The sequence below is a fragment of the Aythya ferina genome, assembly GCF_964211825.1.
Source record: "Aythya ferina genome assembly, chromosome: 2".
In the NCBI taxonomy this organism is placed as follows: domain Eukaryota; kingdom Metazoa; phylum Chordata; class Aves; order Anseriformes; family Anatidae; genus Aythya; species Aythya ferina.
In genome coordinates, this window is record NC_140297.1 from 122,897,169 (window position 1) to 122,914,078 (window position 16,910).

General features: G+C 37.7%; 1 protein-coding gene across 1 annotated transcript in view; it reads left to right on the forward strand.

Annotated features, from left to right (window-relative positions):
- The window catches only part of CLVS1 (clavesin 1), a 101,837-nt gene that overhangs the window by 35,042 nt on the left and 49,885 nt on the right, over positions 1-16,910 (forward strand). The window contains exon 3 of the mRNA XM_084509281.1: positions 2,670-2,844. Within this exon, the coding sequence (XP_084365407.1) occupies positions 2,670-2,844 (175 nt within the window). The remainder of the gene's footprint in view (positions 1-2,669; positions 2,845-16,910) is intronic.

The following is a 16,910-nucleotide window of genomic DNA, read 5'->3' on the forward strand; positions in this document are numbered from 1 at the left end:
AAAGCCTTGAGATTAGGGAGCAGAGGGCCTCAAGTGGCACTCTGATTTCTATCCAGTCCCTGCATTCACAAAACAGTGGGCCTGCAAGCAGCCCACCTGGAGGACTTCTGTGCTGTTTCCATCTGTCTTTGTATTCATCTGAAAAAAAAAAAAAAAAGAAAAAAAAAAAGTCTTTGTGTTGACTTTGAGTCTATTTCATACACCATGTCTTAAAACTGCGAATATAGGGAGGCAGACAGGGATCTAGGCAGGAGACAGACTGATTTCTAAGGAAACTGGGTGCTGTATCTCCCAGTATCTCCACTGAAAGTACAGGGAAGTACAGGTAAATAGTTGTTTGATAACCCAGTAATTTATGTAGACATCTAAACAAAAACTGGAATTCCTAAGTGCAGGGTCTATGAGGAAGATTTTGCTCAGTCAAATATTCTGTTGTTATTTAGAGTTTAAATTGATTACACAAATATGCATTTTATGCACCATTTCCATACTCCTTTGCTGAAATCTTTATGCAGCCTTTAAAAGCATCAGAGGTAGAAGGGTCATGAATATGAGATTGAGTATTTATTAAGAAAACTCCTTTGCACAAATGAAGGCTGAAATCATTTCTGATTGCAGTATGAACCTATTTTCACACCCTCAGTAAAAACAAGTATTTGGTTTATTTTAATATTTACAAATGTGGGGTTAAATTGAGCTGGATTAGTCCATCTTCCCCAGTCTAGCCATAAAGCCAATCCATGAATGATGACATAATTCTGTGTTGACACCAACAAGAGACCAGCCTTCTCCAGAAGGCTGGTATGTGTATGAGGACACTTCTGTAGCCACTGCATACCTCTGAGAGCTTCCTTGGAACTGTCCTTGTGGAAGGCAGACCTCCTTGGAAAGGGATGCAGGGGTAGAATAAGGTGACATAAATTTAGTAGAGGGGCAATTGCTTTTCTTGTCACAGAAAGCATAGTATTTTGAAGCTGCTGCCTGAAAGTCATCACCCACTTCAGCGGGGCAGTATTATATGTATGTCACATTTTTTTTGAAGTAAATTTAGACTAAAAATAAATGACAGTTGTCATTCCAACTGGTATTCCTTCACCTTATGTTGTCAAAGAAAGTACTTCTTAAGTTTGCCTGTCTAGCACAACTTCTCCATACTGTTTGAAAAGGTTTGGGGTTGTTCTTGGGCACCAACAAAGTTAAATCTCTTTGAGCCCTCTATATATTGCAAGTTACCTCAGCAATTATACTTTGGACAAGCTTCTAATTTATACAGAAAGTCAAAGCTCAGAAACATCTTTTTCAACAGAACATGCCTTTAGAAAAGGAATGCACATTTTCACTCAAAACTTGTTGATAGAAAAAAGAAAGAATAAGAAAAAAAAAAAAATCAGCATTTACCTCCAATAAAAATTTATGATGTGTTGCTGTTCAGGGGTAGAGGTCTCGATGGTGGAGAAGTTTGTTTTGACTACGTACAGCTTTTTTTCTCAGGCAGGATTTGGGAAAAAAAACTCTCCTGGAGGCTCAGATGGTGTGTTTTAAATTAAAGAAAATTGCAGAAAAGTATTAAATGAAAATCTCTGTGGGAGAACATGGTGTGAGACTTCCCTGTAATAGACAGTTTCAGTTTTCAGGCCTCATCAAAATTTGAGAATTAAGCAGAGATGAAACAGTGTGTTATGATTTCATTTTAGATATGGTTAAGCTGCACTTTTTGAAGCTTTCCTTGCTTGTTGCTCTCTGAAAGAAACTGTGCGCAAATCATCTCAGTGAGAAGGAGAGATGACAAAAGTGCCTTATTCAGTTTACCCAGGTATAAATGTGGAATAAGTTACTAAAGCTGCCAACTTGCACCTTTGCAAAATGCCTAAGATGGAAGAAGAGACCTGCCCAGGCTTCTCAGTAGAGACTTTCAAGAAAATATCTCAATATTTTCTTTTGTCACTTGCTATCTCCTTCTTGACCTTGGAGGTTTCTAATTATTCTCCCAGAGCTGAGAGAAGCCTTGCAGACAGCCTTTTGGTAGCTGCTAATTAATAAAAAGTTTCCATTTTGGGTGGATGCAGTTATTTTTCATGTTGTAATTGGCTCTCAGACATAAGGCAACAGATAAACTTTGTTGTGCAAAGCCTTGGATCATTCCCTCCACTCAAGCAGGAAACCAGGCAGTCTATTTGTAACCACACCATTTATATTGTACAGACTTATTTCTTGTTTTGATTTTCCGTTTTATAGTGAAAAGAATAAAAACTAACAAAAAAAACAGGTAGAGTATTTCCAAAGGAGCAGGGATTTAAATTGATAGCCTGAATCCATTTCATTTTGCCACAGACAAATATTTTCCCAAAGTAGCTTAGCTAAAATCTATTGTAAGGTATGCCAGAAGGATCAAAAAGATTTAATTCAGGGTTTATTTTATCCACCAGTGAACGGGACTTATCACATCAAGCAGAGGAATGTGAGTTTTGGAGATGGAGCTCTTTAGTGACGCCTCTGAAATAACTCTCTTTTCAAAAAGAATTCCACTAGAATAAATCCCCGTCCATTGCACATACCCTATCCACAGCAAAGCTGTGTATCTTGAGGTTTGAAGATAACTGCAACCATTGATTTTTTTTTCTTTTTTCTTTTCTTTTCTTTTTTTTTTTTTTTAAATTCTTTGTCTTTAGGAACTCCTTCATAGATATCCTTCGGGCTATCCTACTGTCCTTGGAAGTGCTCATCGAAGATCAGGAGCTTCAGATAAATGGCTTCATTCTAATTATAGATTGGAGCAACTTCTCCTTCAAGCAAGCCTCTAAACTTACGCCATCTATCCTTAAACTGGCCATTGAAGGGTTGCAGGTAGGTGGTGGGTAACATGCTTACATCTTTCTTTACTACAGCTAGTGATCCATGCCTCAGCAGGCACTGGGCAGGGTGCAGAGGTGGTAGGAGAAAATAATCCAGAACCCTTCTGTGTCTGATTCATTTGCAGCCTATATTATTATTCAGATGTTTCATTTTTGCAGTCTTTTGCTTTTATTTCATCTGGAAATCACTGTAACCAATATGTGCATTATTTACTGCAGCAATAAGAAAGAGGTTTAGAGATTTGAGGTTTAATCCATCAGAGAAATCGGGGGGATTAAAATCCAGCAGCATCTGCCTCCTGGAGCATGCAGTCCACATGCAAGCACAACTGCATGCAGAGAGAGGGTGGCAGGAGAAGAGAGCAGTTCCCTTAGCAGATGGAAGTGTGCTGTCGTATTGTCTGTGTGGATGCATTTGAGTTGGAGGGAAATGAGGGAGAGGGAGGACAGGCTCCCTGTTGTGCCCTCATTCTGACCACTTTAATTTGTCACACAGAGTCCTGTCACATTATGGTTCAGACTGTTCAGGGTCTGCGCAGTTCCTGAGCTAAATAGGAGCAAGCTAAAACCATGTGCTGTTTCAGGAGAGGTGGAATGTGAGGGCAAAGTAACTGGGACCTGATGCAGCAACCTGAAGATGAGCACAGGCTATGGTGCTCAGGGTGAACTTCAGACTTCTGGGAAGACCTCTGAAGGTCATCCCATCCAACATCCTGCTTGAAGGAGGGCTGACCTCAATCTTGGACCAGGCAGTTTAAGGACCACGTCACATAGCTGCATTTCCAAAAGACAAGATTTTATAAATGATTGTACTTCCATTTTATTTGTAGTCCTTTGCAGGAATCCTGCAGTCATAAATACCTCAGAAATAATCTTCCCTGGTGTGCATATTTTAACTTTAACTCATATACTAGAAAGAACAATTTGTCCAACTAATTTTTTGACTAACAAATTACCTATAATTAGATCACGGTTGTCTCTACTTCATGTTATTATTCAAAAATGAGGTAGAAAAATCTGCCAGTAAATTTAATCCTCTGTTCTCCTTTGTGGGGAATTTTCAGCTATTCTAACAAATTAGGAAGTCAAGCTGTGCAATTAGTCCCTAAAGATAAGGATAATACCTTATCTTCTCCTGCGGCTGCTATCACTTCATCTGCTTTCTTTGCAGAGTAACATTCTGTGGTTTAAAAAAAAGTCTTCATGCAGAAGGAAGAGAAGGACAAATAAAATGCATGAAGAAATCAACTGTCAGCAAGGTGTTTTTGTACCTGTCCAGTTTGTTGCACTCTCAGCTCTCCAGTAAGAGGCCAGTCCAGTCTTTATCCCATCAGATTTCTGGCTGTGGCACTGTCAGGTTGTCTCCCTGCTGCATGGCGATGAGGGCATACATCGACCTCATGGCAGCTTCAGTTTGGAGGAGTAGAAAAGATAGCTATTCCTTCCAGACCTGGTTTCTTCTACTGTCCCTGTTCATAGGTGTTTATTCATCATCCCCAGAAGGAGTTTACTTAAAGAAAGCCCCAGCTTTTTTGTAGTTGATGGCAACACTACGTTTCTGGAAGTACCAGTTGATCTCACAGTTATGTCATTAGCCCAACATCCTGTGGTGGGCAATTGAAGGAAGTTGCTTTTTTCTTCCTGGTGGTGTTTGGATATTTCACTTCTCATTTAAAGTCATATTACTGTCATCTTCTGCATGTTAAGCAGAAATATAATTGTCTCTCTAAGAAGTACAAATTGAGATGTGTCCCAGACTTTAATAACTCTTTACAAGTCTGTAAATGCTCAGGAAGATGAAATATTAGTTACATCACCACTTGACCCGGAAGCACTTCTTGCTCAATACTACTCTTAATTCTGTTTGATTTTCTGTATATGCTTCACCACACAAGCTAGTTCATTATAACTCGACAGGGCACCTATTCTGTTTCTCAGTTATGTTATTTAATGACCTAAAAGTAGCTCAATGTCTCTACTTTAAACAACAGTTGTTCAGATGCTAAGTATATATTTGTACAGTATGGCAATCCTCATTATGCAAGTGCAAGGACAAATGTGTTCTCAGTGCCTAAACCATCTTGGATTAATGAGCTCTGCTCTTTTATCACTAAGCAATTGCTACTGTATGCTTTGAACTTACACATACTCCTTCGTAGACCTTAGTGATCTTTAGAATTTTAACACATTAAAGAGAATTTGATCATGTGGACATATAGGTGGGAAAAGAGAAATCAATATATTTTGCAAATAACTTGATGAATTTTGAATTGTGATTTTTATTCTTTTCACGTGAACAGCTTTTCCCCTTCACAGCATATTTTTCCCCTCTGTTCTTTTCATCTGTGAAGTTATCATGCTGATCTTGTAATTATCCTATCATTGTATATAAAATTTAACTGTGACTTAAGATGCTGATCTTTCAGCATTTTGTACAACAAATTAGGAGTATAAGAGTCTAAAAGCCAAGCCAAGAAACCCATGCTGCAATCATTAAACCAATAAAACAAGTAGAACATGGTCACTACAATCCTTTCCTATGCTGTACGTTTGCTACTGACTACTGGTTTGAAAACCTCTAATAAACATGAGAATTAGGGCTGAACTGTAAGTGTTACACTGAGTATATCCTGGATGTGCAGTGAAGCCCAGACTTTTTTTTTTTTTTTTTTCCATACATGATGGTTTGGTTTTGCTTAGAGGATGTAGTTGTTTGTCTCCAGACAGGACTTGTGATTTTAGGGTGCTCCTATCAAGGAATATAGATAAACACTTTCTCTTCTGCCTTTTCCAACACCAGTGTTACATACTACAGCTTGTGTAAACACATACATGGATCCAGATAGTAATCCCTCAGCTAGTTCTCTGAGTTGAAATGCAGCAAATTCTCTAACAGTATCCAGAAATATCCCAAAATTTTCAAAACATTCAGCACAAGCTGTGATCTCACCTTTGATGAAAACAAAATCAGAAGTCCATGAGCCACCAAGATTCATCTCAGTAGCTTACAGCACAAATCAGCATGCTGGATTCAGAAATGAAGGTCACTTTGGCACTCCAGTGTACCTAGTACTGCCTAACAAAAAGGCTAACTTGCCTCACAGCTGACTCAAGGTACTGAAACAAGTAGAATGAATGGTTATATCTTAGTCCTTTCCTTCCCTTCATTTCTCTCCTTTCCTCTCCTTCTCTTTCTTCCTTCTTTTCTTTATCTTTCTTCCTTTTTCTGATAATCCTGTAAAATGCAACTGTTATACTATATGCAAAGACAGTGACTCTTAAAAAACAAGCCCTGTCTTTACTTTGTGTCAATGGTGACTGACTGCAAGAGTGATCTTTATTTCCATATTTAATAGTACTTTGATTAAAGTTTTACAATCACTGCAGCTAATAGAAGTATCAACAGGGAACAGGGAATAACCAGGATCAGCAAACAGGACTTTGCCCCAGATTTTCATTATAGCCTGACAGAAGCTATGACCAACATCTATTAGGAGATCTATTAAACTTTTTTTTTTTTTTTTTTCTTTTTATCTTCAATTTGTCATCATCTAGTGAAAATTGGATACTGGTATTTCTGAAAGGAGAGAGAGATAAAAGGAAATAAGGTGATGCTTGAACACGTTAATCAGATATTGTTGTTGATAAAATTCTGAAGAAAAAAAAAATCAAATAAGGGAAAGATTGTATAAGCTTCTCTCAGAAAATTAATGTTTAAGTTTCATTTGTCCAGAATATCACTGATGCAGACATCAAGTCAGATGATCAAGCTAGCACATTTGTTTGGACATTATTGGACATTAGAATTTTATGAAGCTTTTTTATCTTTAATATAAGCTATATATATTTTTTTTTAAAGCTTTTTTTTTATTCCCTCCTACTGTGATTATATGAGACTGTCAGCTAAATTACAGCAGCAGATTACTTGTCTCTTGACACTATCTTCTACAATCAAATATTTTTCATGTTGTGTGTGCTTCAGAAGGAAGAGGTACAATATAAAATATGTTAAAATGCAGACTTGAATGCAGGACTTACAGGGAAAAAAAAATATTACAAAGGTGTAATTTGTTTGCTTCCTGAATTGTTTTTCTAAATATTAGAGCTAATAAAACTTTTCCAGTGACAATATTTTTTTTTCCTAGGACAATGTGTTTGTTTTTTGTTTGTTTGTTTGTTTGTTTTTTTCAAAAGAGAAGTATTATGTTGAAATATGTTTATTTCAAAATACGTTTGCCTCAAAAAAAATCTGGAAAAACATCTGGAAATATGTTTGTTTCAATGATTTCCATCTGGAAATTCAATATATTTAATATTCCATTTCATTATGAGTGGCAAGAAGCTCTTGAATTATTTCTTATTTGTTGTCAGTTACTGTTTAGTTAAAGTCTTTCTGAGATTATGGAATAGCATTTCAGATTATTACAGCCTGGGTATGACCATATCTTTGATATAGTCTAACAGGGGATCTGAACAGAGCCCAGGCAATGCTCATGCACCTGGAGACCTTGCCAGACCCTCTGCCCTGGAAGCTTATTCTTTCCTTTACCCGCTCAGATCCTGGAGCAAAAAAAAACCAACTTTTCTGTCCATGCTTACATACATTTATACTCTGAAAACTGGGGTCTGACCTCATAGTACTTCCAGCTGAATTCTTTAAGAATCATCTGAAAGAGGCACGCTATGAGAGGCTTTACATAGTAAGTATAAGATACAACTAGTCTTCTAGAGTTTCTGAACATAGTACTGCTCTTACCTGAAAGTTTAAAGTGAGTGAGAATCTATATCATAACAAACTGCAAAACACTCTAAAAAGACTTATTCTATCTCAGCCTTTCCATAGGAATCTGTAATGTAGGGAGAAGTTTGTGATACGAACCTATGGTGCTGTTATGTCTCATCAGGTATCTGTAACAGACTGTATTAACAGAAAGATGCAGAGCTCTCTGTCATGGATTACCAAAGGCAGACCAGCTCAAATCCTCAGTAATAGAAGATGGGCAAGTTAAACTACATGTGGATATGTATATGCTAGACTGGACAAGGACAAATAAAAACTCATAGAATGGTTTGGGTTGGAAGGTACGTTAAAAGTCATCTGGTTCCAAATCTCCTCCCATAGGCAGGGATGCCACCCACTTGATCAGGTTGCTCAAGGCCTCATCTAACCAGGCCTTGAACATCTCCAGGGACGGGGCATCCACAAACTCTACGTGCAACCTGTCCAGTGCCTCACCACCTTCAGAGTGAAGAAATTCTTCCTCACCTAATCTAAATCTCCCCTCTTTTAGTTTAAAACCATCCCCTCCTTTGTCCTGTCATTATCTGACTGAGCAAAACGTTGTTCTCCACCTATTTATAAGCCCTCTTTAAGTACTGAAAAAGCACAAGGAAGTCATCTGGAGCTCTCTCTTCTTCAGACTGAACATCCCCAGCTCTCTCAGCCTTTCTTCACAGGAGAGGTGCTTCAGCCCCCTGATCATCTTTGTGGCCCTCCTCTGGACCTGCTCCAATGCCTCAACATCCCTCTTGTGCTGGGGGCCCCAAAATCTTAGCATCTAGTGTAAAAATCAGCATAGGCTATAAAACAGTATCTCTGAGAGACTAAATGCAAGCTCAAACATAACCCATTCATTAGTTCTGCTTCTCCCCAGTCTTTCAGGCTGAAAACTTGGAAGACAGAAATCAACAGGTAGCTGAGACCAGTTTCTCAGCGGTGTAACTTGGGGCTCTGTGTACATCTGTGAAGCAATGATTTATGTTAGAAAGATACATCAAGGAACACTGGTTTTATTTTTTATATTCAGCATTTAAAGACTTGTAAAAAAAAAAAAAAAAAGGAAATCTTTACTTTTTGGATTTTGTACAAAAGCCTTGCCATTATCTTTCCTAGGACAGGGAAAATGCAGGGAAAAGGGATTTTCTAGACTGGACCCTAGTAGCAGATGAACATGTGTTTCTTGAGTAGTGGCCTACCAAGGGCAGAAAATTTCATCAGAATATAAGAGCAGGATTATCCCATGCCATAATCATAGTGTGCTTATATGTCCAAAATGCATGTTGTAGCTTCCCAGACATCTCTAAAGGCCCTGCCAATAACTCAAGCTTCTGTTTATAGAGGTAAGATTAGCTATATACATGTAAATGTGGTTTTACCTACAAAGGAAGATAAATATGCTCTGTGAAGAAAACAGTGTACTCCTCCCAGTAAGAATCACTGAACTGTTTCTGAAAAGACAATGCCAAGATCTAATGAAGTTCATCATCTGGAAAATGCCTACAGATTAGAATTTAACAGATGCTGTAAGATGCAGCGGGATTCTTTGCTTCCTAAACATCTGTAGCAAAGAAAGTTTCTTTATTTCAAATCCACTACGTGTATGAAATGTCTGCATATTTACACAGATAAGTGGATGAAACCATTTGTAATACAAGCACATAAAAAAAAAAAAAAAAAAAAAAAACAACAATTTTTTTCCATTAAATGATTTCTCATAAGTTTTAAAATCTATTCTCTACTTGCCTTATTATTTTTTTTCCCAATTAGAATGAGCTTCATGTTAGAGCCCTCTGCTGAACTGCTAAGCACGAAGTCACAGCTAATGATGAGCACTTAGTATCCATTGAAACAAGGTCAGCTTGAATCATTCCAGAAATGCTCATGCTATCTGCCTCCAACAGCTGTTCTGATATGTAGAGTGAGTACTCTCTGAGCTGTCAGTGAGGATGCCTTTGAAATTTTAGGAGACGAGAAAAGGGATTGACTCATTATATATAAAATAAAGGTAGATAAACAGACTTTACTCTCTGCAAGAGAAGGCCTGTGCTCATTGTGTGCCTACCATCTCCGGGGATTTGACAGGAACAAGGAACAAGAAAAGCACAGTGGGCTGTAGATGTACGTTTGCCACTTGAAAATTGGAATTAACTGCTCAGTAGAACTGATCAGCACAACCATGTTTGCCAATTGGAGGCTTTTGGCTGTGGGTGAGGATAAGCTGCAATGGGGACAGCCCAAGAGGCTGGATATGTTAAATGGAAAGTCTTTTTTTAATGCCAGTTATTACATTTTAGTAAAGGTCTCATGGAGTTGGTGATAAGAATGAGACAGGAGGCAAACACTCAGCTCTGACAAGGAGACAGAAAAGTCTGCAGTATTACATATTGCAATAAGTCTGCTTAAAATCAAAATCAGTTGTAGCCAGTAAACAAGCAGCTAGAGCTGACATTAGTCATACCCCAAAACTTTCCTCCAACACATAAATATAGCTCATATTAGATCTTGAATCTTGATCATACATGTTTCTTCAATGTTTCTGCTTGTATAAAATGTGGATCTAAACGAATTTACTTGCCTTACTTTACATTATACCTCTGCTCATTAATTTCATAGAACCTCAGGAGCAGCGCATCTGTGACAGCTGTTTACTTCTTTTACAACCACTTTTTAGTATGGAAACTGAATGAAAGCTTCCTGAAGAGAATGCTAACTGCAGAAACCTTCTTGTTATGACAAATAAATATTATGCTGGGTGGTGGTTTTGTTTGTTTGTTTTTTAATATAAAATAGGTTGCATATACAAAACTAGACAAAAATAAGATATACGAGTAGTGACATTTTAGTGAGAGCTAAGTATGAATAGAGGTGGAATGGATACTATTTTATTTGAGACATGGGGTGGTAATGGAGGTATGTGTGAGTAGGGAAACAGAGGGAATAAAGGAAATCAGAGCAAGAGGTGAAGTGACAGCATGACTGCAAACTGTTATATGTAGCGTGAATTATCCCCTGAGCACAGGTAGGTAAGGACTAGGCTCTTTCTAGGTGAGGATTCATGCTGGGTTCTCACTGTCTGAACTGAAATCCATGATCCCTGGGAAAACAGCTGCAGCAGTGTAAGATCAGTTGTGCCCTTACCCACCCTGCTCCCAGTCCCCTTTTTAGCACATCCCTTAGGGATGTACTGCATCAGTGGGAACAGCCATCGGTCCCTGGCCGCTGCCCTGCAAGAGCCAGAGGCTCTGCTCACATGGCTGCAGGGAGGGCTCACACCAGGACTTTGTGTTCACTGTTTCCATTATGCTGCTCTAGGGAAAGTAATAATTTTTTGTGCAAGTTTGGTAACAAATTGCTGCAGGCAGGAACAATTTAAACTTCTGTGAAATCTTTACCAAGCCTGGAAAGGCAATGATTCTGAGAAACATTTGCATGTTTGTTTTTCTCACTGTGTGCAGAAAAACAGAACTTTTCTATTATACATAACAACTCATTTTAAAGCTTGGTCTGTTATTAATACCTCCTCCTAAACAAAACAACCTTTAAAGTCTTCAGTATTGGCTATGCATATGGCCAGAAGAAACCACAATATCTTCGGTAAGCCTTAGGTGAAGTTCCAACTGATGTGAATGGCACTTTTTCCACTGCCTTTATGGAGACTGTAATTCCACCCCTATTACTCTTTGGCAGAAATAAATTTCAAACAAGTTTCCAGGCTTGGTGAAAATGTCTCTCAACATCTGAGCAATTTTTGGAAATTTTGCATGTTGATTAGAACTTTTTGTCTAGTTATCTTGAACCTAGTTTGTTGTTGAACATTTTTATTTCTCTTCTTCACTGTGTAGAGCCTCACACTTGAAACAAACATTCCTGAATAGCAGGGGTTCCTTGATTCAAAAATGTCAAACTGAAACATCTCAAACACTACAGCATTCCAAAGAACAGATGAAAACACAAAGTGAAAAATTCATTGAGACTCCCTACTTTCTTCTTCCCTCCTCTCTACCCCTTGCCCTCTGCCAAGCTTTGATTTTGACAAATTGACATTTTTTTGGAAAAAAAACCACAAAACATTTCAGAGCAAATTCCTCCAGCAGCTGTACTGCTCTGTAATTCAAACCTTCCTACAACTCTTTCAGGATATTTTTTGCATCCCTTTATGTTAGGCACATACTATATCATCTGAACGTGTATTCTGCTTTTAACTCTGAGCACACTCCCACTATTTTGAACTGTTTGCAATAGAATCAGTTTAAAGCATGGCTGCAATGTAATGAAAATCATTTCCATTTCAGAAGAGGCTTTCTGATCTACTCTAATCTACATGCAATAAAAATACGGCTAAGAAAAAGCATAGCTAGCACAAATATAATTGCAAAGCAAATATTTTTCAAATAGCAGATATATCTAGAATGTCGAAATACCTTTTTTTTTTTTTTCCAGAAGTGAGGCAGAAGCATGAATATATATGTGATGAGCAAAATACTTTATCACTGTTTAAGAATTATGGAGGACAACAGCAGGACTGAAAATGGAATTGAAGCTTGACAAGGCTTATAGATTAATATACAAATATATAAAAAATCCTCTATTTTTCAAGATTATTTAGAAGCAGGTTTGACTAAGTAGAAGTGTGCTCAGTAATGCATGTTCTCAATGTTCAGAAGAGATTGTTTCTTTTGAGTTAGTGGGAATGTTGACACACATGTACATGTCTGCAGCAATTACAAAAGGTCCTACTCTAACATCTGAGAGAAGTTTAATGAAGAGGGCCACTGACAATCCTAGTGTTATCTGGCTTAATTAGCAAGTAGAGAGAACCTGAATTAGACAGTTTCTCGGGAAATAACACCTCAGTATAACACACACAGCATTTACCTCCTTGTGATAGTTTTTTCCTTTGTCGTATCACTTGATATTTATCAAACTTATTTCTAAGTGTGAGGACAGCTGTGAGAGGAAAGTCCTAAAGAGATAAGGATTCCTGAATCTGTACTGTGACTGAAAATAATGAATTGGTACAGATAAAATTTGGACTTAATTAATCAATGTGAGTAGGCTTTGTGCTAACATTGGAGAGAATATCTCCTATCCTTGTCACTCTCTCTCCGAAAAAAAAAAAAAAAAAGAAAAAGAAAAAGTTAATTTTATTATGCAAAAAATTTAATCCTTTGTATTTGCAAGCAAATTCTGAACAATTTAAACTGAAAAGAGAAATTGTTTGCTGAAATCCAAACAGGCAATGACTAAAAAATTCATTTTCTTCTGCTGGGTACTCTCTTTGCTTAAGTCAACAGTCACTGAAGCATGGAGACTGTACCCATTTGGCATCACGTGTGAAAGAGCCTCTTCAACAACTGGACTGACAAAGGACTAAGGCTGACAAAACAGCCGAGCTGTGGTTCTGTTGAGATACTGAAGTTAAGCTTTTCTATGAGAAGTCTATTTTTTTTTTCTCTCTCTCTTTTTTTTTTTTTTTTTTTTTTAATGAGAAACCCACAACTTTTCATACAGAATAACTTATCCAGAAGAGCTGCCTCTTGCTGAAACTGAGAGAAGTTCCTCTGTGAGAGGAACTTATAAGCTTAAGCTTTTAGTATAATACTCCAAATATTCCTACCCAGTCCCTACCATGGATAAGTGGGTTTGAAGGGTCTTCTGGTCATTGAAAAAAATTCTGCTGAAAGCAGAACTGCTTAGAAGTCCTAGATCAGCTCAACCTTGGTCATCAGAGCAGCTGGCCCTTATCTAGCTTTTTGCTACTTCCCTTTCTCCCTGCCCTTTCTCCACCTTTGACATTGCTTTCTCTTCTAAGTATTAAAAGATAAATAAAGCTGTGAGGGAAACCAGGTGTGCAAGGTGTGCATTTGTGACACTGAGCCCACATGGCTAGCAGCAATAGGTATTCAAACACACAAAATATAATTAACTATTCAAGAAACTTCACCCCTCCAATTTGTTATACATGCCTGAGTGAATGTTAATGGGGTCACAGAGCTCTTTGAACTACTGCTGACAGAACAATAAAGAGTTCCTGCGGTTTTCAAGAAACAGCATAGTATAATTTTGCTTGCTTTGCAAGGGCATTTCTTAATGATATCATTATACCCTCTAAACTCCTAGTCCATTTTCAGAAACTCACAACACTTCAAGTGACAAGTTACCTTCCCTTCTCCCTGGGAGAATTGAATCTCAATTATAATTTATAATGTGTTACTTACTCAGTGAATATTCTTTTCCTGTGCCTCTGAGAGGTGCCAGCTATGGTATTTTAATGAAGCCCCCCTGTTTTATAACCTCTCTCCTCTAAAACTGGAACAACAGCATTTAAAGGGCTAGGCCTCTTATTTGTGGAGTAAGGAAGGCAAATCAATTCCATTTGAACTGTGTTAACAGACAATGGAAATAACTTAGATCTGTCCCTGTTCCAGATGTAACTTATGCCTGAATATTGCTGGAAGAGGAACAAATAGCCTTACTAGCAAATTCCTGCCATTGGTGATAAAATTCATTCAAATGTTTGAAGCATTTTACTACAGCTGCTTACACCATTTTGAGGTTGTTTTCAAAGATATTGTAAGAAATTAACTCAGATGTGTTTGTTAAAGTAATAAAATAAGTGAATGTTAACATTCACTTGAGTAAATTTATTGGGTATCTGATTCTAAGGATTGCCCAACCCTGTGTGTGTATAGGGGAAAAAATAAATAAGCAAACAAAAATCTTTGTGTTAGAGTAGTGTTACTTTTTGTTGAGGATAATGCAGTAAGTAGATCTGGAAGACTCTAGGCTGAGGCTAATGGAAAAAAATATGTATTGTGTGCTTATAGGAGATTTTGAAAATTAGTCTTCTAATGATTTTTTAATTGGAAATTTTACATAATACAAATTCTGTAATTACTTCATAACATGATTCTCAGAAAATTGCTTTTAATAACAGAATGATTTTTTGGGTATAGACATTGTTGAAAATAAATACCTGCATGTAGTCTCTTGACCAGCTGCAGTTTTCCCTCAGCATCAGTATCACTGGCTCTCCACAAATTGCCCTGACAAGTCAGAAAATACAATCACAAATACATGGAACTGACATGAAGAGGGGCAAGTGATCAAGAATTTCAGCACAACAAATCCTCAGATATATCACCAGCACTACTAACATGGCTGTGGTAAGTAACCACAGGCAAAAATTGATGTCTCCCTTATTGTGTATATTTGGGATGTTTTGTCCAAACCCAGACAACAACCTCATACCACCTCTCCACAGACCTTGAAGGCTGTGTTTTTAAGTCAGAGCTCTTTGAATCTGTGCTGGCTGACAAGTTAAAAGAAAATAACTCCTGGAATAACTCTTGGTAGCAACATTTCACTAAAGGTGAAACATCTGTAGCTTTTTGTGTGCACCACGTATTTTTGAGAAACCTGTCCACCACAGCCACAGGGACAGACATGGAAGATGTGGCACAGGTGAAAACTTTGAACCCTTCTGATTTTTTTGCCATTCAACAGTTGTAGCATGTGAAGTAGATCTTGAGTACTTAAAACATTTCAAAATATTGTTTGTACATGTTAAATGCTGTGAACCAGAAACTGTACAATGATTTATCTTTTTCTTTTCATCTCCTCTCTGCCCTTTCATTCTTGAGCTCACTGTTTCCCCTGCATTTCTCCCATTCCAAATACATCCCATTCCACAATAAGTGTTATACATACGTGTTTATATATAAATTCATATTGTGCATCAGAATTATGTAAATGTGCTTAGCAGCAACACATCAAACACTGATAAACTTCCTGTCAGGAGGTAGCACTGGATTCCCATGACTCCTTTTTTTTTTTTTTTTTTTCCTGCCACATCTCCCATGTTCTTGGTGTTCTGCCACTTCTTAGATAATATCTGCCTGAGCTTCAGGGTACTGTCTCTTCAGAGATTTTCTATCTATACCAAGAAAGTTTGGATGACATTTAAAGACTTCTAATATCTTAAGGAAGATTTAAAAGAGTTGTAATGTGTAGAGGGGAAGAGGAAATTACCTTTTCCAGACTTGTGTACTATCAGCACATGTTGAGATGCTACAGGAGTTCAACAGAAGTAGTGCTTAAAAAATAAATAAATAATAAAATAAAATAAAATAAAATAAAATAAAATAAAATAAAATAAAATAAAACAAAACAAAACAAAACAAAACAAAACAAAACAAAACAAACTGTTAATTTTCACCTTGCAGCAAAAGAAAAAATAAAAATGAGGACAAATTAAATAAAACTGGAGTTAGATTTTAAAATACACCTGTCTATACACCTGTCTATATATTTTCATACCTTTGAGCTGCAGGCAGGAAATGGTAACCAAGGCGGAGCTTCCCATATTGCTGAAACTGTAGCAACTCCAAATAGGTTGTGAATCACACAGAAGTCCAATCACTGACAGTGGATTTAAAATCTAGATCTGGCAAAAGTAAAGCTTTGAACCAGAATTCGTAGCTAACCCCCTCTCTGTGGGCTTGATGTTAACAGTGGGGATTGAATAGAAGTATGGTAGGGGCATGGTTGGACCAGATGATCTTGAAGGTCTTTTCCAACCTTAATGATTCTGTGATTCTATGATTTAAAAAGCAAACCTAACCTGTCTCGGGATGCCAAAAAGCCAATTTTACAACCATCTTACTAGTGCCACTGTTCTTGATACGGTCTTCCCAGAAGCAGTACAGTTCTCTGCTGCATGGTTTCCCTGCAAATGCTTCGCACAATGCTGTTTTGTGCACACACTCCTAACCTGCACAAGCTTATATGAATGCTTAGCATGTGCACAGTTAGCTTGAGGAGGACATCGTAGGTACTGATGAGAGGCTCAATAGTAACAGGTCCCATGTCCCCAGGCTTTAAACAGTAGAGGCTAAATCCAGATTTTCCACCACCTTTGGTACCTAGAAGAACGGCTGTTGCCTGTGGGCTGAGGATGTCCAGGAGATCTACCAGTTTTTACCAGATCCTTTCAGAGGGCAGAGGTGAGCCATGAATCAGTTCTTTACTCACTCACTTTCTCACACACACACATGCACATACTTTCCCCACATAACGAGCTTATGTGCACTGACTCCATTTCACTTCTTCCTTAGCAAAGTCAAAACAGGTGAATAACATGAAAGACAAAACACAAAGCCCTATTAAAGGACCAATGCTGAAGGAAATGTGTAATCCCAGAGTGAGGAGTCATCACAGTCTCTTGTCACTAGTACAAGGGCTAGGAGGTATCAAATGAAGCTACAAGGAATCAGGTC